This window comes from Prunus mume, linkage group LG2 (genome assembly GCF_029339155.1).
Source record: "Prunus mume cultivar Tortuosa linkage group LG2, ASM2933915v1, whole genome shotgun sequence".
Classification (NCBI taxonomy): domain Eukaryota; kingdom Viridiplantae; phylum Streptophyta; class Magnoliopsida; order Rosales; family Rosaceae; genus Prunus; species Prunus mume.
Window position 1 is genome coordinate 25,816,794 of NC_142699.1, and position 17,788 is coordinate 25,834,581.

At 35.5% G+C, this 17,788-nt stretch overlaps 3 protein-coding genes across 3 annotated transcripts; 2 read left to right on the forward strand and 1 right to left on the reverse strand.

The window, feature by feature from the left end:
• Nucleotides 1–281: 281 nt before the first annotated feature.
• Nucleotides 282–1,838, reverse strand: LOC107880134 (transcription termination factor MTEF18, mitochondrial-like). The gene has a single exon (XM_089044319.1). The coding sequence runs from the start codon at nucleotides 1,721–1,723 to the stop codon at nucleotides 524–526; it is 1,200 nt and encodes a 399-aa protein (XP_088900445.1). The 5' UTR covers nucleotides 1,724–1,838; the 3' UTR covers nucleotides 282–523.
• Nucleotides 1,839–3,529: 1,691 nt separating this feature from the next.
• On the forward strand, nucleotides 3,530–8,449 carry LOC103324279 (E3 ubiquitin-protein ligase PRT1-like). Its single transcript, XM_089045789.1, has 7 exons — nucleotides 3,530–3,695; nucleotides 4,280–4,308; nucleotides 4,416–4,595; nucleotides 5,700–6,071; nucleotides 6,164–6,340; nucleotides 7,019–7,134; nucleotides 7,620–8,449. Exons 1-7 carry the CDS (start codon nucleotides 3,604–3,606, stop codon nucleotides 8,130–8,132), a joined length of 1,479 nt encoding a protein of 492 aa, XP_088901915.1. The 5' UTR covers nucleotides 3,530–3,603; the 3' UTR covers nucleotides 8,133–8,449.
• Nucleotides 8,450–13,813: 5,364 nt separating this feature from the next.
• On the forward strand, nucleotides 13,814–17,424 carry LOC103324231 (cyclin-dependent kinase inhibitor 4). The gene is made up of 3 exons (XM_008226267.3): nucleotides 13,814–14,445; nucleotides 16,553–16,756; nucleotides 16,888–17,424. Exons 1-3 carry the CDS (start codon nucleotides 13,982–13,984, stop codon nucleotides 16,955–16,957), a joined length of 738 nt encoding a protein of 245 aa, XP_008224489.2. The 5' UTR covers nucleotides 13,814–13,981; the 3' UTR covers nucleotides 16,958–17,424.
• The last annotated feature ends 364 nt before the right edge of the window (nucleotides 17,425–17,788 follow it).

A 17,788-nucleotide genomic window follows, 5' to 3' on the forward strand; every position in this document is an offset into this window, starting at 1 on the left:
ATTATTCAATAATGAATGAGAATATTCAGAAGTTTTACAGTGTTCTTCATGGTATCAGAGCCAATTGTCTTACGACTGGTTGATTCTGTGATTTTCTTTCTCTCTCATTTTCTAACCTCCCAAACAGTCTTTACTTCCTATTCTTCGTGTCTTTTGCTCATCAACGGCGGATTCTTCCTCTGATTCTCACTCTGCAACTTCATCTCCTGTTGTTAATCCTACACTTCTGTATCAATCACTTACTATAAAAAATGTCGCGACCATGGTTCTGTATCTATCGCTTACAGTTCCAATTCACATGTTGATGAGGTTTCAATATGGTCTAATTTATATTCATGTCACATTAGTGGATGAAAATGTAACTTATTTACCCTACATAGGGAAACCGATATGAAAGAAAATGTGGAACGATTGAAAATGCTAAGAATGATGAAAGATATTTTGTTCATGGGATTTCTTTTGATCATCTTTGTCAAGTAAATGAAACATTAAGCCTGCAAAACTATTAGTATAGTGCAAAAAATCACACATCCTTGACATCCAATTTTCCATGATACACATCCGACAACATAGGTAATTGGTTGATATATCTGGTCACAAACCTCTCCAAGAAGTGCTGCTCTGTAGGCAACAGCACAGAGGAAAAACTGAAGTTTTCATCTATCAACCCCTTCAACAGCAAAACTTTAACAACTGAACACCTTGGAATAATTCTCTTCTCCAAACTGAAACACAAAATCACAGGATATGTGGCAATCACTCTTGAAGGCCATCCCATCTTGTTCACTAAAAAATCCATTACCTGCATTATTTTCTTCTCAGACAGAATCATGCACCCTGGAATCTTCCTGAAAGCAGAGATCACATCATCATCAGACCAACCCCAACTCCGCTTGTAAATTTCGCAACTTCGATTCCATATGAACTTACTGCTCTCCCCACACAATGCTTTTAGTGCCATCACACAAGTTGATTTCTTCATATCAAATCCCATTGCTTTAACCTCTTCCACAGCTGCAGCAAAATTTTCATGCTTGTGCATCAAGACCTGAGTGTTGTGAGCTAGCAACAGAGCAATGCATGATTCGGGCATACCCAATTCTCTCAAAAGCTCAATATTGGGCACCACACTCTTTCTGCAATTTTCCAGGAAAATCCATGAGCTGCGCTTCAAAACAGCAACTACATTTTCCTCGGAAATCAGACTCCTGAGAAATTTATAAGCTGGTATAATCTGATTCTCCAAGCTTCTTGCCAAAAGGTGGGGATTAAAACACAGAATTCTTGCAAGGTCTTGCCTTGAAACTACAACAGAGCTGAAAAACTCAAGCTTGGGCAAAAGGGTTTTCTCAGGATCAGCTACAAGAATAGCAGGGCGTAACCTGACAACCTTTGAGATCTGGGTTTTAGAGAGTCCATGGTTGCTCAAAAGGGCCAAAACAGAGTCTGCTCCTTGTGAGGATTGCAACTCTACCCATTTGGATGATGAAATTGCGTCTTCTGGGGACAACCCACATGAGTTTATGAGGTAAGCGACTGTGAAATTGTGTTGGTCTGCTGAGATTTTTGAGGTGATGGGTCTGTGAAGTAAATGATTTTTAAGAGAAATGTGCGAGGGTTTTAGATCTCCAACTAAAAATCTTTTAGTTGTGGAAGCAAATGTACAAGAAACTATTGAATAACCCAATCTGAGGATGTTGAAGCTGTAAGGAGGTACCACCATGTTTGACCCTTCCCTGCGTGGATGTTGATGATGATCAATTATTAGTTCTACTGGTCATTCTAAAACCCTAGCAGCGGGGTTTTGGGTCCGTGCGATATGCTGAATAAGGAACACAGTGAAACGTCAACCCGTATCAAGGAGTAATTAATTAAGCACATGGAGGTTTTCTCAAAAAAATTAAAAATTTAAAAATTTATCAGATAGAGGTAAATAATTGGGCATATATATTAGACAAAATTTACCTACCCTATATCAAGAAAGAGTGTATTTACAACTTTACTCTGTTACACGTAGAGATAAATAATTGAGCACATCACATTGTTTCTTTCTTAATGTTTTGATTTCGCAGTTACTTTGCACCCGAGATTGTTTGATTCCTTATATCTTCATAGATTAAAGATTTTGATATGCCCTTTGCCAAAAGGATTAAGCTTTTTCAATTGAACAATTGTACTTTACACTCTTTTTACACATTACAAGAGCAAGAAATCAACCACATGTCTTTCCTGCGCAAGTATTGCAGCTTGCAAGTCTACTTGCCCCTTAAACAAGACTTGTTCGACTCACTGATCATTGTGAACTCAAAATCAAGTGGAAAAACAGAAAAGCGAAGAAGAAACACAAAGAAATGAACACCTTCCAATTCTTCTTCAAGTAGAATCAGTCTTGTTATTCAATGTCTTTTTCTGCAAATTATAAATAATTATTGAATTGTCAGCGTCTGGTTTCATAAACTTGTCTAATCTAAACAGTTTTCTTTGTTTGCTGAACAACATTATCTGTTTGACTATGAAAACCCAACAGCACAAGAAAACTTTCCTTGCATTAATATAAACCTCAATACTATATATCTTTGAGCCACCACATATTTCAAACGACTGACTCATCATCATTTAATAAAGATACTAATCACTGCAGGACAATAACATTTTCAGGCTAATTCAACTTTGACACGTAAAAGTCATATCGATAAAAGAATAATTAAACACGTCACTTCCAATGCATATACAAATACTCTTAACTACTTGACATCGAGTTTATATTTATAATCACTTTATCATTTTTTAACCATTCATATTTAATCATCCCATGCCAGCAACTTCACAGGTAGAATTACTTCATTTCTTTTTAAACTATAAGAATGATTATTTGAGCTCTCCAACTTTTATTTGTCTTTAAAAAGTTTCAATATTTCTTTTTAACCAACTTGTTTTTTGTTTTTTGTTTTAATAGTGCTATATTGAGATTTCTGATACATTCTTAAACCATATGATGCAAGTTGCATAGTCCTTAGCACATGTGATGGAATTTAAGGACCATAGTTGGCCACGTGACAGGCCCACAAGCACATGAACTTCAAAGGAGCTGTCACTCCACAATAACATAAAATTATTCCCTCCATTCTTAATTGTCCAATTGCTTGCAATTCTTCATTTTTATCTCCAAGTTGAGACCTCTTATGCATAATGCATTATATATTTTCATTTTGTACATCATAATTGGTGCCTTATAGAATTTTTGTTGGATATATAAATTCTTATTTTGTTTTTATTTTTTTAATTATTTGTATTTTATTTATTTATTTGGACTTAATTGACAGGATTGATGTATTCGACTTGATTTGATAACAACTACAATTATAAGGACGAAATTTGGAAAATTGAAATCATGGTGATCAAAATCATCTTCGACCCTAATTATAGTGACCAAAATGTTATTTTACTGATAATAATATTGAAAAAGAAGAAATGTAATAATAGTAATAAATAATAATAATAATTAGATGGATAATTTCTATTTATGGGTCGAGGCGCTCCATAAACCGCCACTGAAATTTTTGTTAAAAGAATCATCCTTCTCCCGTCTGAGATTTATTCGAAATGGAAGACAATAAAACCCTAATAAAACAACAACCACAACCAGAGCTTGAAGCCGACGAATTCCGAGAAGAGTTCAAATGCTGTGTTTGCCTGTCAGTGGTTTCTTTCTTTTCTTTTTTCCTTTTTATATATCTATTTCTTCAATTTCTGCAACATCAAAATCCATCTAGCCTTCTTTTTTTCTCGAGTTGCATAATTTGTTTATTTAATTCACTGCTTGCTGTTTGGATTACAATTGTTGGAGCTTGAAATTTGGGTTTGCTGGTTCTCTCTGTCTCACTTTCTTTTCTGAGAATTGAATTTTTGTTGTTTGGTTTAGCACGTTATGAACAATTCTCCATGCTTTTATTACAATCTCATGAAGAACTATAGGCAATTTCAATGTACGTATTAATTCTTTAGCAGAATTAACTAAATAATAAGAAAAAGCTAAGAAATTTATTTCAAAACAGAAGGGCATGTGTACTAATCAAACAAAGATTATTGTTCACATCTAATAGCCATGACTCGATATGATTCTTATTGTTGTGCATATATTGAACTAGCATCAATACACATATTAGTATAAAATGAGGTTCAATTGTTCCACCTGCTGATTTATTTTTCCGTTGAATTAACTTTTTTACCTTTTATTTCTGGTAACTACATGTCTAAAGGCGATTCTTTTACTTTGCAGGGATCTTCTTTACAAGCCAGTTGTATTAGGTGATAAATCGTGCCGTTGTATTTTGAAATATATGTTTCACTCACTTGGCTATTAGCAGCAATGAATATCTAGTTATCCCTTTCTGAAGACTTTATGATGTTTGCAGGCTGCGGCGACATTTCATGTTTCTGGTGTGTCTTCAATGCCATGAATGCTGTTCGTGAGTCCTATTGTGCAGTTTGTCAGCGCCCATATAATCATTTTCCTAGTATCTGTCAGTTGCTGCATTTCTTACTCCAGAAGTTGTATCCCGAAGCATATAAGCAACGGGAAAAACAAGTGAGAGGTGAGCTTTACTGAACTGCTTTAACATTTATTGGGTTGATTTGCTTACCACTTTAAATGAGTTATCTATGCTTACAACTTAGTTATTTCCACCGATAAACTCACTCTCCTTTTGAAAACTTATGTCTTCCTAGAAACTAGTGTTTCCATGTGCACACATCCTTTTTCCAATGTAAAGACAATGTGATTAAACAATGAAGTTCAAGATTTCTTTGACATATGGTGCACATGTATATGAGTGGTTACATGAGTACTCTTACATTAGCATCTTCATTGGTTCTTCAGAGTGTAGCTAATGACTTGTAAGGAGTTCTTGTGATACCTTGAAAATAGCCCCATCCTGCATGTCTAATGGCACCAGATAGGACTCCTTAGTCAGATGTCATGAGCTTAATGTTTTTCTATGAACCTACAGCGAATATATGTGGTCAGAAAAAAGAAAGCAATAAATTTGTTTTGCACCAACACTCTGAAAAAATCACGATTCCAACCAATAGAATTACCTCTATGCCTTGGAGAGTGGAAGCCATATTGCATGAGATCGACTAGATTTTATGGAATATGATACTTTGCAAGCGCAAAGCAGTTTTTCTTTTTTAAATCAAAATTGTGCAAGTATGCCTCTTTTGGCTCCTTTTAGACTGTACTGCCATAGATGTGTTTGTAAGTAATCTTTTTTTCCGGAAATTGATATGACTCTATCCAGTAAGACGAAATGTCTCTAGATTTTGTTGGAATGCAAGAATGGTTAGATAACCTTTAACGAATTTCAGAGTATTATGAATAAATTCACAATAAGAGTTTAAGAATTGTTAGGTGACCGTCAAAGAATGGTTGTGTTTGCTAATCTGAGGTCTAGGTGGAGTGTGGATTTTAAAGTGTTACTTTGCCTCACCTTTTTCTGTATTATTTGGTTCCTTTGTTTTGAGGTAACGCTTAAAACACTGATGTTTTGGTTGATGTCATATTAATTCGACATTCTCAATGTTCTCAGTTTTTTCGGAAGCTTGTGTGAGTGACTTGTATGGCAGTTGCAATCTCATGATATATGACATAGTGTTTCCTCATAAATAATTCACTGTCTCGTCTTCCTTGGCTGTTCCAGAAGAGGAAAAGGAATTTGGTTACTTCTCACCTCAATTTGATAATCCAATATCTGGATCACATCCTACTGAGGAGTCAAATATTCTGGACAATGTTCAGTCAAAGAACTCTGAAAGTTGTTCGTCTGGGGTAGGAGGATCTCCTTCACTTGTAAATTCACCAGAAACTACGTTAGATGATGAAGCTAATAGTAAAAGGCCTACAACATCTTTAAAGAATGTTGAAGCTACTGGAAATGCGGCCATCAAAGAAGACTGTTTGCATGATAGTGGTCCTGAAAATGGAACTCACAATAAGGTTTCTGTTTCTGATCTACTGTGTGCTGCATGCAAGAACCTGCTCTTTCAACCTGTTGTTCTCAATTGTGGCCATGGTAACCTACATCACTTAAACTGTTATGTTGAACATAAAAGTCAGAGGAATGCTCATGTCAATATAAACTAATTCAAAATCTCTTTTGTGCAGTATATTGTAAATCCTGTATCAACATCCCAGTTGATGGAGTTTCCAGGTGTCATATTTGTCAAAGCATGCATCCGAATGGATTCCCTAGTGTTTGCTTAATTTTAGAACATTTCTTGGAGGAGCAATATCCTGAAATATATGCACAGAGACAATCATCTTCAATAAAACAAGCTGATTGTGAGTATGAGAGTCTTAAGAACTTTTATGATTTTGGTGCTTTTATTCTGCTTCAGATTTTTCTAATATTTGTATCATTATCTAGGATTGGATCATGTATTATGCCTCGGAAATTAATATTGTTTTAATGATCATTTATCTTCAGAACTTGCCTTGCCTAAGCTACATAACTGGAAAAGAAATTGTAAAATATCTTCTTTGGGATTCAGAATTCAGATTGAACATCATTCATGTCCACTATTTTGTCCTAAAAAACCTCTGATTGTATCAGTTCAAAGATTCGAATTTCTTGGTTATACAGCCATCTTACTTTTTCCTTATCTATTGTATTCTAAAACTAAACCCTATTGTTTGTGCCATTTTTCCTTTTTCTCCAGTTCTTCCTCTGCTATCTTTGAATATATTTGATTGTAATATTAGGATCTGATTTTTCCTTACTTACTTCAGGCTTTGTTCACTAGTTTGTGTCGAAGTCGTAACCCACTTCTTTGGCTTTTCTTATGTTGTACTTCAGTTATGCGAGACATAATTAGTCATACTGTGGATATTTTGGTTTTGTACTACTGATGTTTCCAGTACTTTTTTTCTTGTTCTATTTTTTATGCATTTCTTATTTTAGTTGTTTTTCGCTGTCTTGTTTCTGGTGCTCATATGAGATTAACTTGATTTCACATTCAGTGCATGCTCATCAACGTGCTGGCCAGCCAGTGTCAACGCTTTCTGATGATTACTTATCCGGCTGGTCTGGGATTGGGCAGAAAGTTCATTTTGCAATTGGTTGTGATTGCTGTGGGGTAATGTCCTTTGTCCCTGTCTACTTATCAAATTTCCATTTAAGAATAAGGGCCAAGGTTGCTTAATTGGTGATGAGCTTTCTCTAAAAAGACAGTGGACTAACTCAATTTGCATAAAGAATTTTGGAATAAATTTATTGATAATTAAATTAATAAAACTACCATGGTTTTTTTTGGCTTTATTTTATTAGATCCACTCTTCTAATTTCACCTGTATCCCACACTTCTACTTACTAGATCTGCACTCCTTTTCCTAAGTGAATGGAGGCAAATTCTTTAAAGATTTAAATGAGTATCAGAGCATGGGACACCAGTGGACGCAACCGTTGTATTGATAAAGTGTTCGCCATAAATAATATAATAATAAACTAATGGAAGTGCCTTGCAAATCATAATAGGAATTGCCCTACAAATCATAGAGTAAGCTAAGAACTGCTTGTGTTATTTTTTTATTAGTGACTGTTATACCGCTATGCTCTTTGCAGATGTCTCCAATTATTGGGGAGAGGTACAAATGTAAAGACTGCGTGGAGAAAATGGGTTTTGACCTATGTGGAGCATGCTATAATGCTCCTTTTAAGATCCCTGGACGATTCAATCAGCAACATAAACCAGAGCACGTGCTTGAGCTTGTACCACCACAGATAATACCTGTGCTTCACTACCAGTCAGATGAAGATGGTGCCGAATTTCAGGAAGACCTAGAAAATATCCCCGCTGCTCCCATTCCACAAGATCTTGAGCTTGTACCACCAGAGATAATGGCTATGCTTTCCTACCAGTCAGATGAAGATGGTGCCGAATTTCAGGAAGACCTAGAAAATATTCCTGCTGCTCCCATTCCGCAAGATCCAGAAAATGGCCCTAACAATGTGCCAAATGTTTGTCCTGCCTTTGTAATGTCAGTTGATAACTTAGATCCAGATGATGATTCTGATGATGGTGCTTCACCGGATGTGATTCAAGAATGTGAAGGTACTAACCAGCCTAAAAACTGACTATTTTCAAATTCTTGTTAGATACATTTACCCAAAACAACAAATCGTGTGTCAAATTTTTATGGTTTGATTTTGTTGAATGAGAAATGCATGAAGAATTTAGGGTACTCTTCCTGTGAGGATGAGGCTTTTCACTCCTATCAATATTCAGCAAATAGATTAGAGATACCAATAGCCAACACTTTGGCTTTTTTTTTTCTTTTGGGTCAAGAACAGTTGTATTATTCTTTCATGTTCACCATTGTTGCAAAATAAAGAGGTGAACTTTGTAGATCTCAAAGGTACTTTGTCATATCAATTGATTGTATTTGATTAAATTCCCTGCATTATATTTTTTCGGTTGATCATGTCATTGCCATATACTTGCAATGCAAGGAAGTTCTATACTGTGCAAGTTTATGAGTGATAATATCTGATGTAACTTTTGGCAAGAGATTTGTAACCAAGTTGTAACTTGTACACATCAGAATGTTGTGGCTTCAATTACCGACTCCATTACAGTTGTTTGTCAGTTCATTTTGGCTTGCTTCATGGTGATTTGTTTGACATTAATTTCCCTTGGTTTCAATGATTGACTTGTTGACGTACTTTATGTCCTGATGTAAATCTTTCTTGCTGTATTTTTTTTCCTTTTCTTTTTTCGCTTTAATGGTTAGGGTTTGGACTGATTCTGTTTATGTCCTGATGTAAATGGTCTCATCTAATTTGTTTGTTTTAGATTTTAAATAATTAATTTGTAATTTAGGTTTTATGAAAGGAAATTATATATGTGAGTCGACTCGGGATCAGTGAAAGATTCCAAAGAGCATGTGACTGTTCACGTGTGACTTGCTATTGGGAATATTAAAAACAGAAGAATCAAATTGAATCATTGGCGTACGCTACCATCAGTAACATAATTATTACAAATGATGCAAGGTTTAGAAAAAGACTGATATAAAATCTATTTATTCTCCTCGTTACATCATTTGACACTAAAAACTTATAATTTAAAAGATGTTTCAAGTTTGAATCTATCACTTTCGTTGAAAAGCTCATAATGCAAAATAAAGGAGTTCATCTAAGAACAAAATCGATGATAAGACCCCAAGAAAACCTTGATGAAAACTAAATCGACAATGAACTTTATAAAAGAGAACAAATTTGATCAACTAATTATATTACAATAATATAATTATCAAACTTTCTAAGTTTAAAATTTTTGGTCATGAATGATGTGATTGAGATAACATGATGATAATTATAAGTAGGTCCAAAAATGTTGGGATTTGTTATTTAGAAATAAAATATATGAATTATGAGTTTTTAATGGCGCCACTCATTATGAGCTTTTAGGAGAAGCAAAAGCTGCAAACGCTGAAAGCCCGCGACAGCGAGCGCCTTACCCAACGCTCTCATGTGAGATTCCGCCGTTCTTCTTCCTCGCCGATTTTTTTCAAAACAAAAGATTGGGATCTCTTTCCCGCCAATACTTTGACTTCAATTCAACTAGCAATTTTTCTTTTTTCTGCCAAGAAAGAATTTCAGGACGGAAATATTGCTTAATAAACAAATTTTTCGTGTGTTATAATGAAAATGAAAATGAATGTTTCCTTCTAATTAAAAGAATAAAATGTTTTTCATCGATAGAATCTAACTCAATGAAAAAGCGTTTTGATATACAGACTAATAATCTCATGTTTAAATCTTTATTACACCTTAGTAGAGTTTGTGAGAAAATCTTCCTTCCCCTTCTTCGGTTTAAAAAAAAAAAAAAAAAGTAAAATATTATTCTGATAATTTGACTGAAATTGCGGAGATACACGCTCCTGAGGTGGCTGTAGACTTGTAGTGCCGATGAAGTCACGGTGGCGGTGTGAGTTCATATTTTGGGAATAAAAAAAGTTAAAAAGCGCGTGAATTGTGGGTTGGTGGGGACAAGGCAGGGCGCGAGGGGGTCCGTGAAAGCGAGGGAAGCGCCATCATTGGCTGCTTTTCCATTCAAACGTGTGCGTTTGTACGGCCCATCGGTGAAAACGAGGTGTTAAATTCAAGAGTATGATGAAATTGTATTTATTACTTAAACACCATCAAAATGAGTGCCCAAATTGTAGTTATAATTTTTTATCTTATGTAGTAAATTCCATCTTTGTTTGGAGAGTTGGCTAAATGCAACAGATTGAATTTGGTGGTGACCATTAAAACCAATTTGGGAAAGGTTGGTTATGGTTCTCTTCTCTCTCCCAAGAGCCAACCCAAGACCAACAACTTAGTATGTTTACAAGTGGGCTAAAATATACCATTAAAGCCGATGTGTTTTGGGCGAGACGCCTGCATTATTGCAGGCCAACCACAAATGGAATGGAATACTGCAGATAGAATCTATGGCGTATGTTAGTATTAGATGACATGAGGAAGAATGCATGCCCAAGAAAATAAAAAGAAGTTCAAAATATTACTATTGGAAAAGACAAAAGGGGGCTGGGAAAGAAGTAGCAAAGAGGAAATATTCATGAAGATGTTGAATTGGTTAAAATCATATCCGAGCTTTTGAATTAAGGGTGACTTTTCAAAACAACCATCGAAGGTTTTCATTTTTTAGTTTTAGTTTTTTTTTCTGCATTCATTTCTTATTCACTATTTCCACATCACCACACATTCATCGCACTCCAATCTCAAAATTTAGTATCTGGAATCGCCACACTTGGACTGGAACCCTCGAATCTCATGTTTGGCTATGGAACCCAGTTCCGAGACCCTTTTCCTTCTTAATTCCAAAAAATTCACCAAAATTTGTTTACAAACAACTTGAAACATGAGCTTATATTCTATGGCCTTAAATTCACAATTTGACATTAAGAAAAATTACATTCTAAAATTCACATAAGTAGGTGTTACTTCAATGACCGTAATCCTAAACAAGTGTCTGCCGAACAAACTTGGTAACATACATGCTCTCTTCTTGATGCTCGTTCGGACTATTGAACCCAAATTGGTGACCGACATACTTAACACGATGATGACCCACATACCTAATTTGATGACCCTCGAATCCGACTCAATCTAGTATTCATGAGGTAATGAATCATGATTATATTCTAATCTGAGTAGATGCTATAGGTAGGTTTGTGCTTGCAAGGCAGTTAAGTTTGTTGCTGCAACAAATTTTTTAGTGACTTTCCAAATTGATGAACTGCCACCAGGGTCGTTCAGAAAAACTGAGTGCAAGTGTCTAAAAGATATCAAAACCACTCTCCTAAAGAAAGTGGACAGCACTCTCCAGACGGCAGACAAAGCCAAACCAATGAGCGTCAATGACAATGTGTGCAGGCGCGTGACGAACAGTTTCCTGTGAAGAGAAGTGAGGAAGGCCTATCCTTATCGTAATAGAGAAAACTTTGAAAGTAGAAATAAAAATAAAATAAACATAAATTGAACTTTCCACCTGGCCACTGACGGAAGGTATCCAATGACTTGGGCATCTCAGCTCTTAACTCATAATATCTTCTCTTCAACTCTTATCGCGATATAATAAGACTCTCTTTCACTCTCACGCAAATAATTTTTATTTTATTTTTGTTGTTGCTGGAAATGAAATAAAAGATGAGTACTACTTCTAGGATTTTTTTATTATAAAAACTTTCGTGCATGTTGGATTACTTATAAATTATGTAACAAGAAACTCTTGCTAAACATGGTTTTGTTAACAATTAGAGAGAGGTTAATTCGTTGATGATCTCTTTATTAGCAGCATTGGTCCTGACTTTTCAGTGGCCCGAGGCCAGAAATTAAAATGAAGTCCTTTAAGTACATGAGAAGAACTTATGTGTCCTAAGCACAAGAACAACTTATATGCAACGGAAATATGCCACCATGGTAGTCTCTCTATTTTGTGTCTCTTAAGCACGAGAAGAACTTACATGGATCATGAATGCCATTATAGCGAAATTCCAAACCAATTACGCATTAACATTTGTGATTGAGTGGAGATATCGCCACAATGACATTCTCGGTGTAAGTAAGTTCTTCTCCCTTTGCACAAATGTTGTCATCTTTTGCTCCTTTATTGTCAGCCCTGCCTTGCTATGTGCTATCTCTATGCAACTCATCATCTAATCTAATTTATATATGGCTTTTAGCATCCTGCACCATGCATGTGGCAGAAAATTGTAGTACAACATAAGTAAAGAGAAACATAAACTTCATGAAAAGTACTACGTTAGTATGAAAGGCAGAAGAGGAAATACAAAGGAGAATGCTCCTTTTGTCTTGAAGATCAAGGCCGACATTTGTTTGTTTTCTTCTATTCATAACAAGATAATAGTAGTAACTTTATCCTACATTAGCCATGCACTAGCCGGATCCTTGGATTTATTTTAATTTGTCTATCAGTTAAAAGTGGTTCTAATCGTGATATATATATATATATACACTATGTAATGTATGATTGTGAATAAATCGTGGCTCTTATTATATTTCTCTCTTACATACCATGTTAAATCTTTGTGGAAAAAGAATAAAGTTCCTTAAAGATCTTAAGTTTTAAACTTATATCTCTCAATCAACTTATAGATGATGTTCAAAGCTAGTTGCAACAAATCTCAGGTTTTTTGTTCCTGAGAAGTCAATGATGTTGCACACCGACAGCAGCTAGTTACTAGCTAGATTTAATTTAGGAAAAGATAACTCTTTTATGTGGTTTGACTTTGAGGTTCCCCTAATTTTCTTCATGATGTCCTATTGTTTGATTCTATGAGTCGGAGTTAGGTTATTTGTCTCCCCTTTACCCCATCCCCGGTATTTCTTCTAGTATTTAATAAATCTTCCGTCATACCATCGAGGTTCTATCAAACAAATCTCTGAATCAACTTGTTATAGTACTTGAATAAATGCTACTACTTATCTCTCATACGAGTGAGCCACTTAAAACTATTTGATCACTCAAATTAGGAAAACTAGGGCAGATGTGGATGTAGTTTAATTAGAGACGAAAAACCTAGTTTAAAAATAATAATAGTTAATATCTTTTACAAATTAATTTGAATTGTATATGATGTTTTTAATGTATGTAAGCTACATAAGTCTTGGACTCAGTATTTAGAAGAATCAATGTTAGAATATCAAAGTAAAGCTCAAGGTCAAAGGCAGAATCAGAGTTCTTCTAATTGTTGTTTTCAGAGTGATTCTCTCTACCCTCATTGGTTTTGGTTCATAGAGTTACAAATTTAAACAACTCTTCCAAATAAATCTAACCCATCATACTTATTTTAATGCTCAATCATTAATTAATCACCAACACCTTCCAAAAAAACTAACAATAAATTAATAAACTAATCTAAACAATAAATACCTTGCAAATAACTAATAATTCTCCCATTCCATATAAAAAAATAAAAATAAAATATCTCACTGATATTATCCAAAATGCATTTTTTTTGGGTAAGCAAAATGCATTGTTTCCCTTTGGGTTTTGTTTTTCTAAAAAAAAAAAAAATTGAAGTAGCATTAGAGATTGGAGAGAAAATGAAATTGAAAAAGAGAGAGAGAGAAAATGAAATTCTCCAAGTCTTTTCCAACCCTACCCCCCCCCCCATATTTCTTTCCCTTTCCTTCTTCTTTCCAGTCGACTAGGCAAGGCAGGCTCTTAGGCTGCCACTTACTACAAAATTACAAATACCCTCCTACTCTCCCTTTCTTCTCTTCCTTTCCAATTTTCCCCATTTTCCATTCTCTCTCTCTCTCTCTCTCTCTCTCTCTCTCTCTCTCTCTCTCAATGAGTTGAGACTGGCGAGAGTTTTAACAGACAAATACCAACTACTAGAGAATAGAGAGATTACACAGAACAGAAGAAAAAATAAGAGGAGCACCAAATGGGCAAGTACATGAGGAAGTCCAAGTCCGCAGGGGAAATGGCAGTCATGGAGGTTTCACACCCACACCCACAGTCACAAGCCTCTCTCGGAGTTTGCACCCGAGCCAAAACCCTAGCTCTCCAGAGGTCGTCGGCTTCACCTGTCACCTCCGGCTCCTATCTCCAGCTCCGGAGCCGCCGCCTCGAGAAGCCTCCGATTCTCCTGCCCAAACGGCTCGAGCCCAAGAGGCAGAAACCCAAGGCTAGTTCTAATTCTAGGGCGACTTCGAGGCTTGGAGTCCATGGTTCGGTGGCCAAGGCTCAGGGCCAGAAGGCTGAGGAGGCTGACGAAATGGCGCCGAAAGAGGAAGAGGGTCAAGAAAAGAATGAGCACAATAACACCAACAACAAAGATAATGGCGATTTGGGTGTCGAAGAAGCTTCCTTTGGAGAGAATGTGCTCGAGCTTGAAGGTAGAGAGAGGTGGGTTTTCTGGGTTTTCTTTTATTTTAATTTTGTGTGCAACCTCTTCGGTGGGGGTTCTTGGGATGTGTCCGGAAAAAGAAAAAGATTTAGGTATCTGTTTGGTTTCCGAGAAAATGAAGGAAAATTGAAAGGGAGATTTTGGGTTTTGGAGAATTTTTATTCAATTGAAAATGTCTGCAACGAATTACTGTTCTTTATTTTCTTTTCGAACACTACTTTTTAGGGTTTTAAATTTTTTCAGTTGGGGAAATGATAATTGCCTGTCTTAAAGATTAATTGCTAGTTTTTCAAATTTGGGAAAAGCGGACTATATAAAAAAACAAATAAAAAATCACACTTTTATATTTGATTTTGCGTTTTATTTTCTTGCTTACAGCCAGAAAATCTGTGCTTTCTATTGATTGTGGAATTTTCTTTTTCCTTCAAAAGCTTATTTTGGGATTGTTTTTATACATAATTCCTTTTCTTTTCCTTCTTTAAATCACTGTACTTTGGTTTGGGTTCTAAGAAAATTAAGATGAAATTCGCTTGAAAAGTTGGGATTTTCTGCTTTCTTGTGGGGTTATCTTGCATGCACTGTTTGGTTGCTTTGAAATTATAAGAAATAGAAAAAGAAATTCATACCCACAAATTCGTGTTTATCCCAATTAGGAACCGTACAGCAGGACTTCCACAAAACTGGGCTTAATAGAATTACTTGTCCAGGTTCAGGTTATTGTTCTCTTTCAGGAAACCAAAACTAATTTCTTTTTCTCCTTTCTTCTTTGAAAAAAAAAATTATATTTGAAACTCTTTAATATATTTTCCCCAGATGGGCAACTTTTATATTTCCTAAAACTTTCTTGGAAGAAAAGAAGAAGAAAATCTATCAATAAATTCTGAGCTTTTTATTTCTCTCTCTCTCTCTCCGTTTTTCTTTTTGAAACCGTCTTTTTCCACTGTAAATATTTTGGTTGTAAAACATTTCTGCTGCAAAAGGAAAAAGTTCTGTAATTTCTTTTTCTGATTTGCCTATGAGGGTAAACAAGATTTCCTTTATTCCAGCAGTGTTTTTGTCACAATGGTGCCAGATTGTTTTCAGATATATGTGACATGTACAAACCCAGAGTTCTTTTCTTTTCCTATTTCACAGTTTTGGCTACGTCTTTCTCCTTTAATTCTTATACATGATTGATTACTGAGTGTTTTGTCCTTCAATTTGGAGTTTCTACTTCTTTCTAACACTTAAGTTTTCATGTATATATTGATAACTTAAGTTTTCAAGTTTGGGAAACATGGATTCTCTCCCATGCTTCTGCAACAATTACTGACTAGTATCATCTCTCTGTTTTTTGGGTGTTAAAAGTTCTAATGGCTAAGACAACTGACATAATTCTGACTCTGTACTTGAAACATAGGATTTAATCCTTTCAACTCCGTTATTGAAAATAAATATGCCCAATGCGGCAAATCTATGCCCGCAGCTTTGCATCTAGAAGACCTATGATTCTTTGTTTCATATGATAGCAATCGTTTTTTGAAGTGTTTTTTTTTTTCGGCCACTAAGTATGCTGGTCTTTGGTACATTGAACAGGCAATGGTCAGATACAGTTTATTGTTTGTGTACTTGTTTTACAAAGGGAAACAGTATAAGAAGGTTGGAGGATATGGAAGGATTGATTTATTTGTGAGTGAAGCATTAGAAGGTTGGTGGCAGGGAGGGGAACCATAGTGTTAGAGTCCACTAAAAAAATTTGGCAATTGAGGCATATCCAGAATCCGACAAAAGAAAAGAAAACATGCCCAGTGAAAAAATTCTCACTGAATTTAGTACCATGAATGCATCCTGCACTTTGGTTACTTCATGGTCAAGTCCTGAATGATTGGCCAAGTCCTGCATGATTGAGTCAGAAGATAAATGAACGGATAACAGTGTTACTTCATGGTCTGTTATTTTTGTTAATGGTGTTATTTGCAGTAAACCATACCTATAGTTAACACCATTTGAAATGCAAAGCTTGTATATTTTTTTCCCCTCAATAAATTTATGTGTTAGTCCTAAGTTTAGCTTGGGTTACATGTGTCTGCTTGTTATATCTAATGGGATTGATTTTCTTTATTGCAGGACCACAAGGGAGTCAACGCCTTGTAGCTTGATAAGGGATCCAGACACCATCAGAACCCCTGGTTCTACTACCAAGCCTACTAATTCAGCTGAAGCAAATCGGAGAATACAGAGCTCATCGCAGAGGCCCATACCAACAGCACATGATATGGATGAGTTCTTCGCTGGTGCTGAAGGAGAGCAGCAAAGACAATTCATTGCGAAGTATGTTACTCATTACTCTTTAGTTAAAAGTTTTGGATAGACTCTATGTTGCTCGTCATATATTTTGAATACAAATTTCATTTATATCCTCACAAGTTGATGTAATATTTCCGTTGTGGGTTTATGTGCAGATACAACTTTGACCCTGTGAATGATAAACCGCTCCCGGGACGTTATGAATGGGAGAAAGTGGATCCTTAGAAGATATAATTAGCATTGCTTCAGGAGTTCCTTTCCTGCACATTCTTGGTTGATCTTGGGCTTAGGAAACTTAAACTAGCAGGGTTTAGTTTTTAGTAGTTGAGGTGATGGTTGTTATTTCTATTTTCCATCACCCTTCTTTTACTTGTAAAGAAGTAGTGACTGGCAAAGATGTGTAGACTAATGGTCTGTAACATAACAGATGTTATGAGTACACAACAAATACAAATCAAAGTCCTTTGTCTAACAGATCATGTAAGAGAAGAGAGGAAGGGAAAGAGGGTGCGAGATGTAGGGTTAGGGTTAGGTTTCAGTGAATTAGGTCAGTCTAAGTAGTACAGAAAGTTACTTAGATTGATTTTCTTTTTGTCTTGTATTCTGTATTTTCCTCCCCTTCTTTGTCTATACTTGTACTGATGCAACTTTAGGAAACTCTTGGAATAAATGACCCTTTTTCCCCCTCTTCATGTTTTTGGCTTTGCCTCTACCATCTGCTGCTATGTTCTGGCCGATTTAATTTTGTCCTTATATTGCCATGAGACAATGCAAGATCTCTCACTAACTTTAGATGATGCTACCCCCCACTGTGATTTTGTACCAAATTTTATTTTTATTTTTCTATTTAATTATATTTTTATCTCATAGTGTGAGCTGATAACGACTACTGGTTTTGACGGTAATGGTAGGGTAGCTTTCATGCTTTATGTTTATATTGGAAGAATCTTTTCTTCTCCATTATCATATTTCAGGGGTAAAACAGCTAAAAATCCAAATAAATATGATAATAGAGAAGAAAATATTCTTCCAATATAAATACAAAACCATAAATGC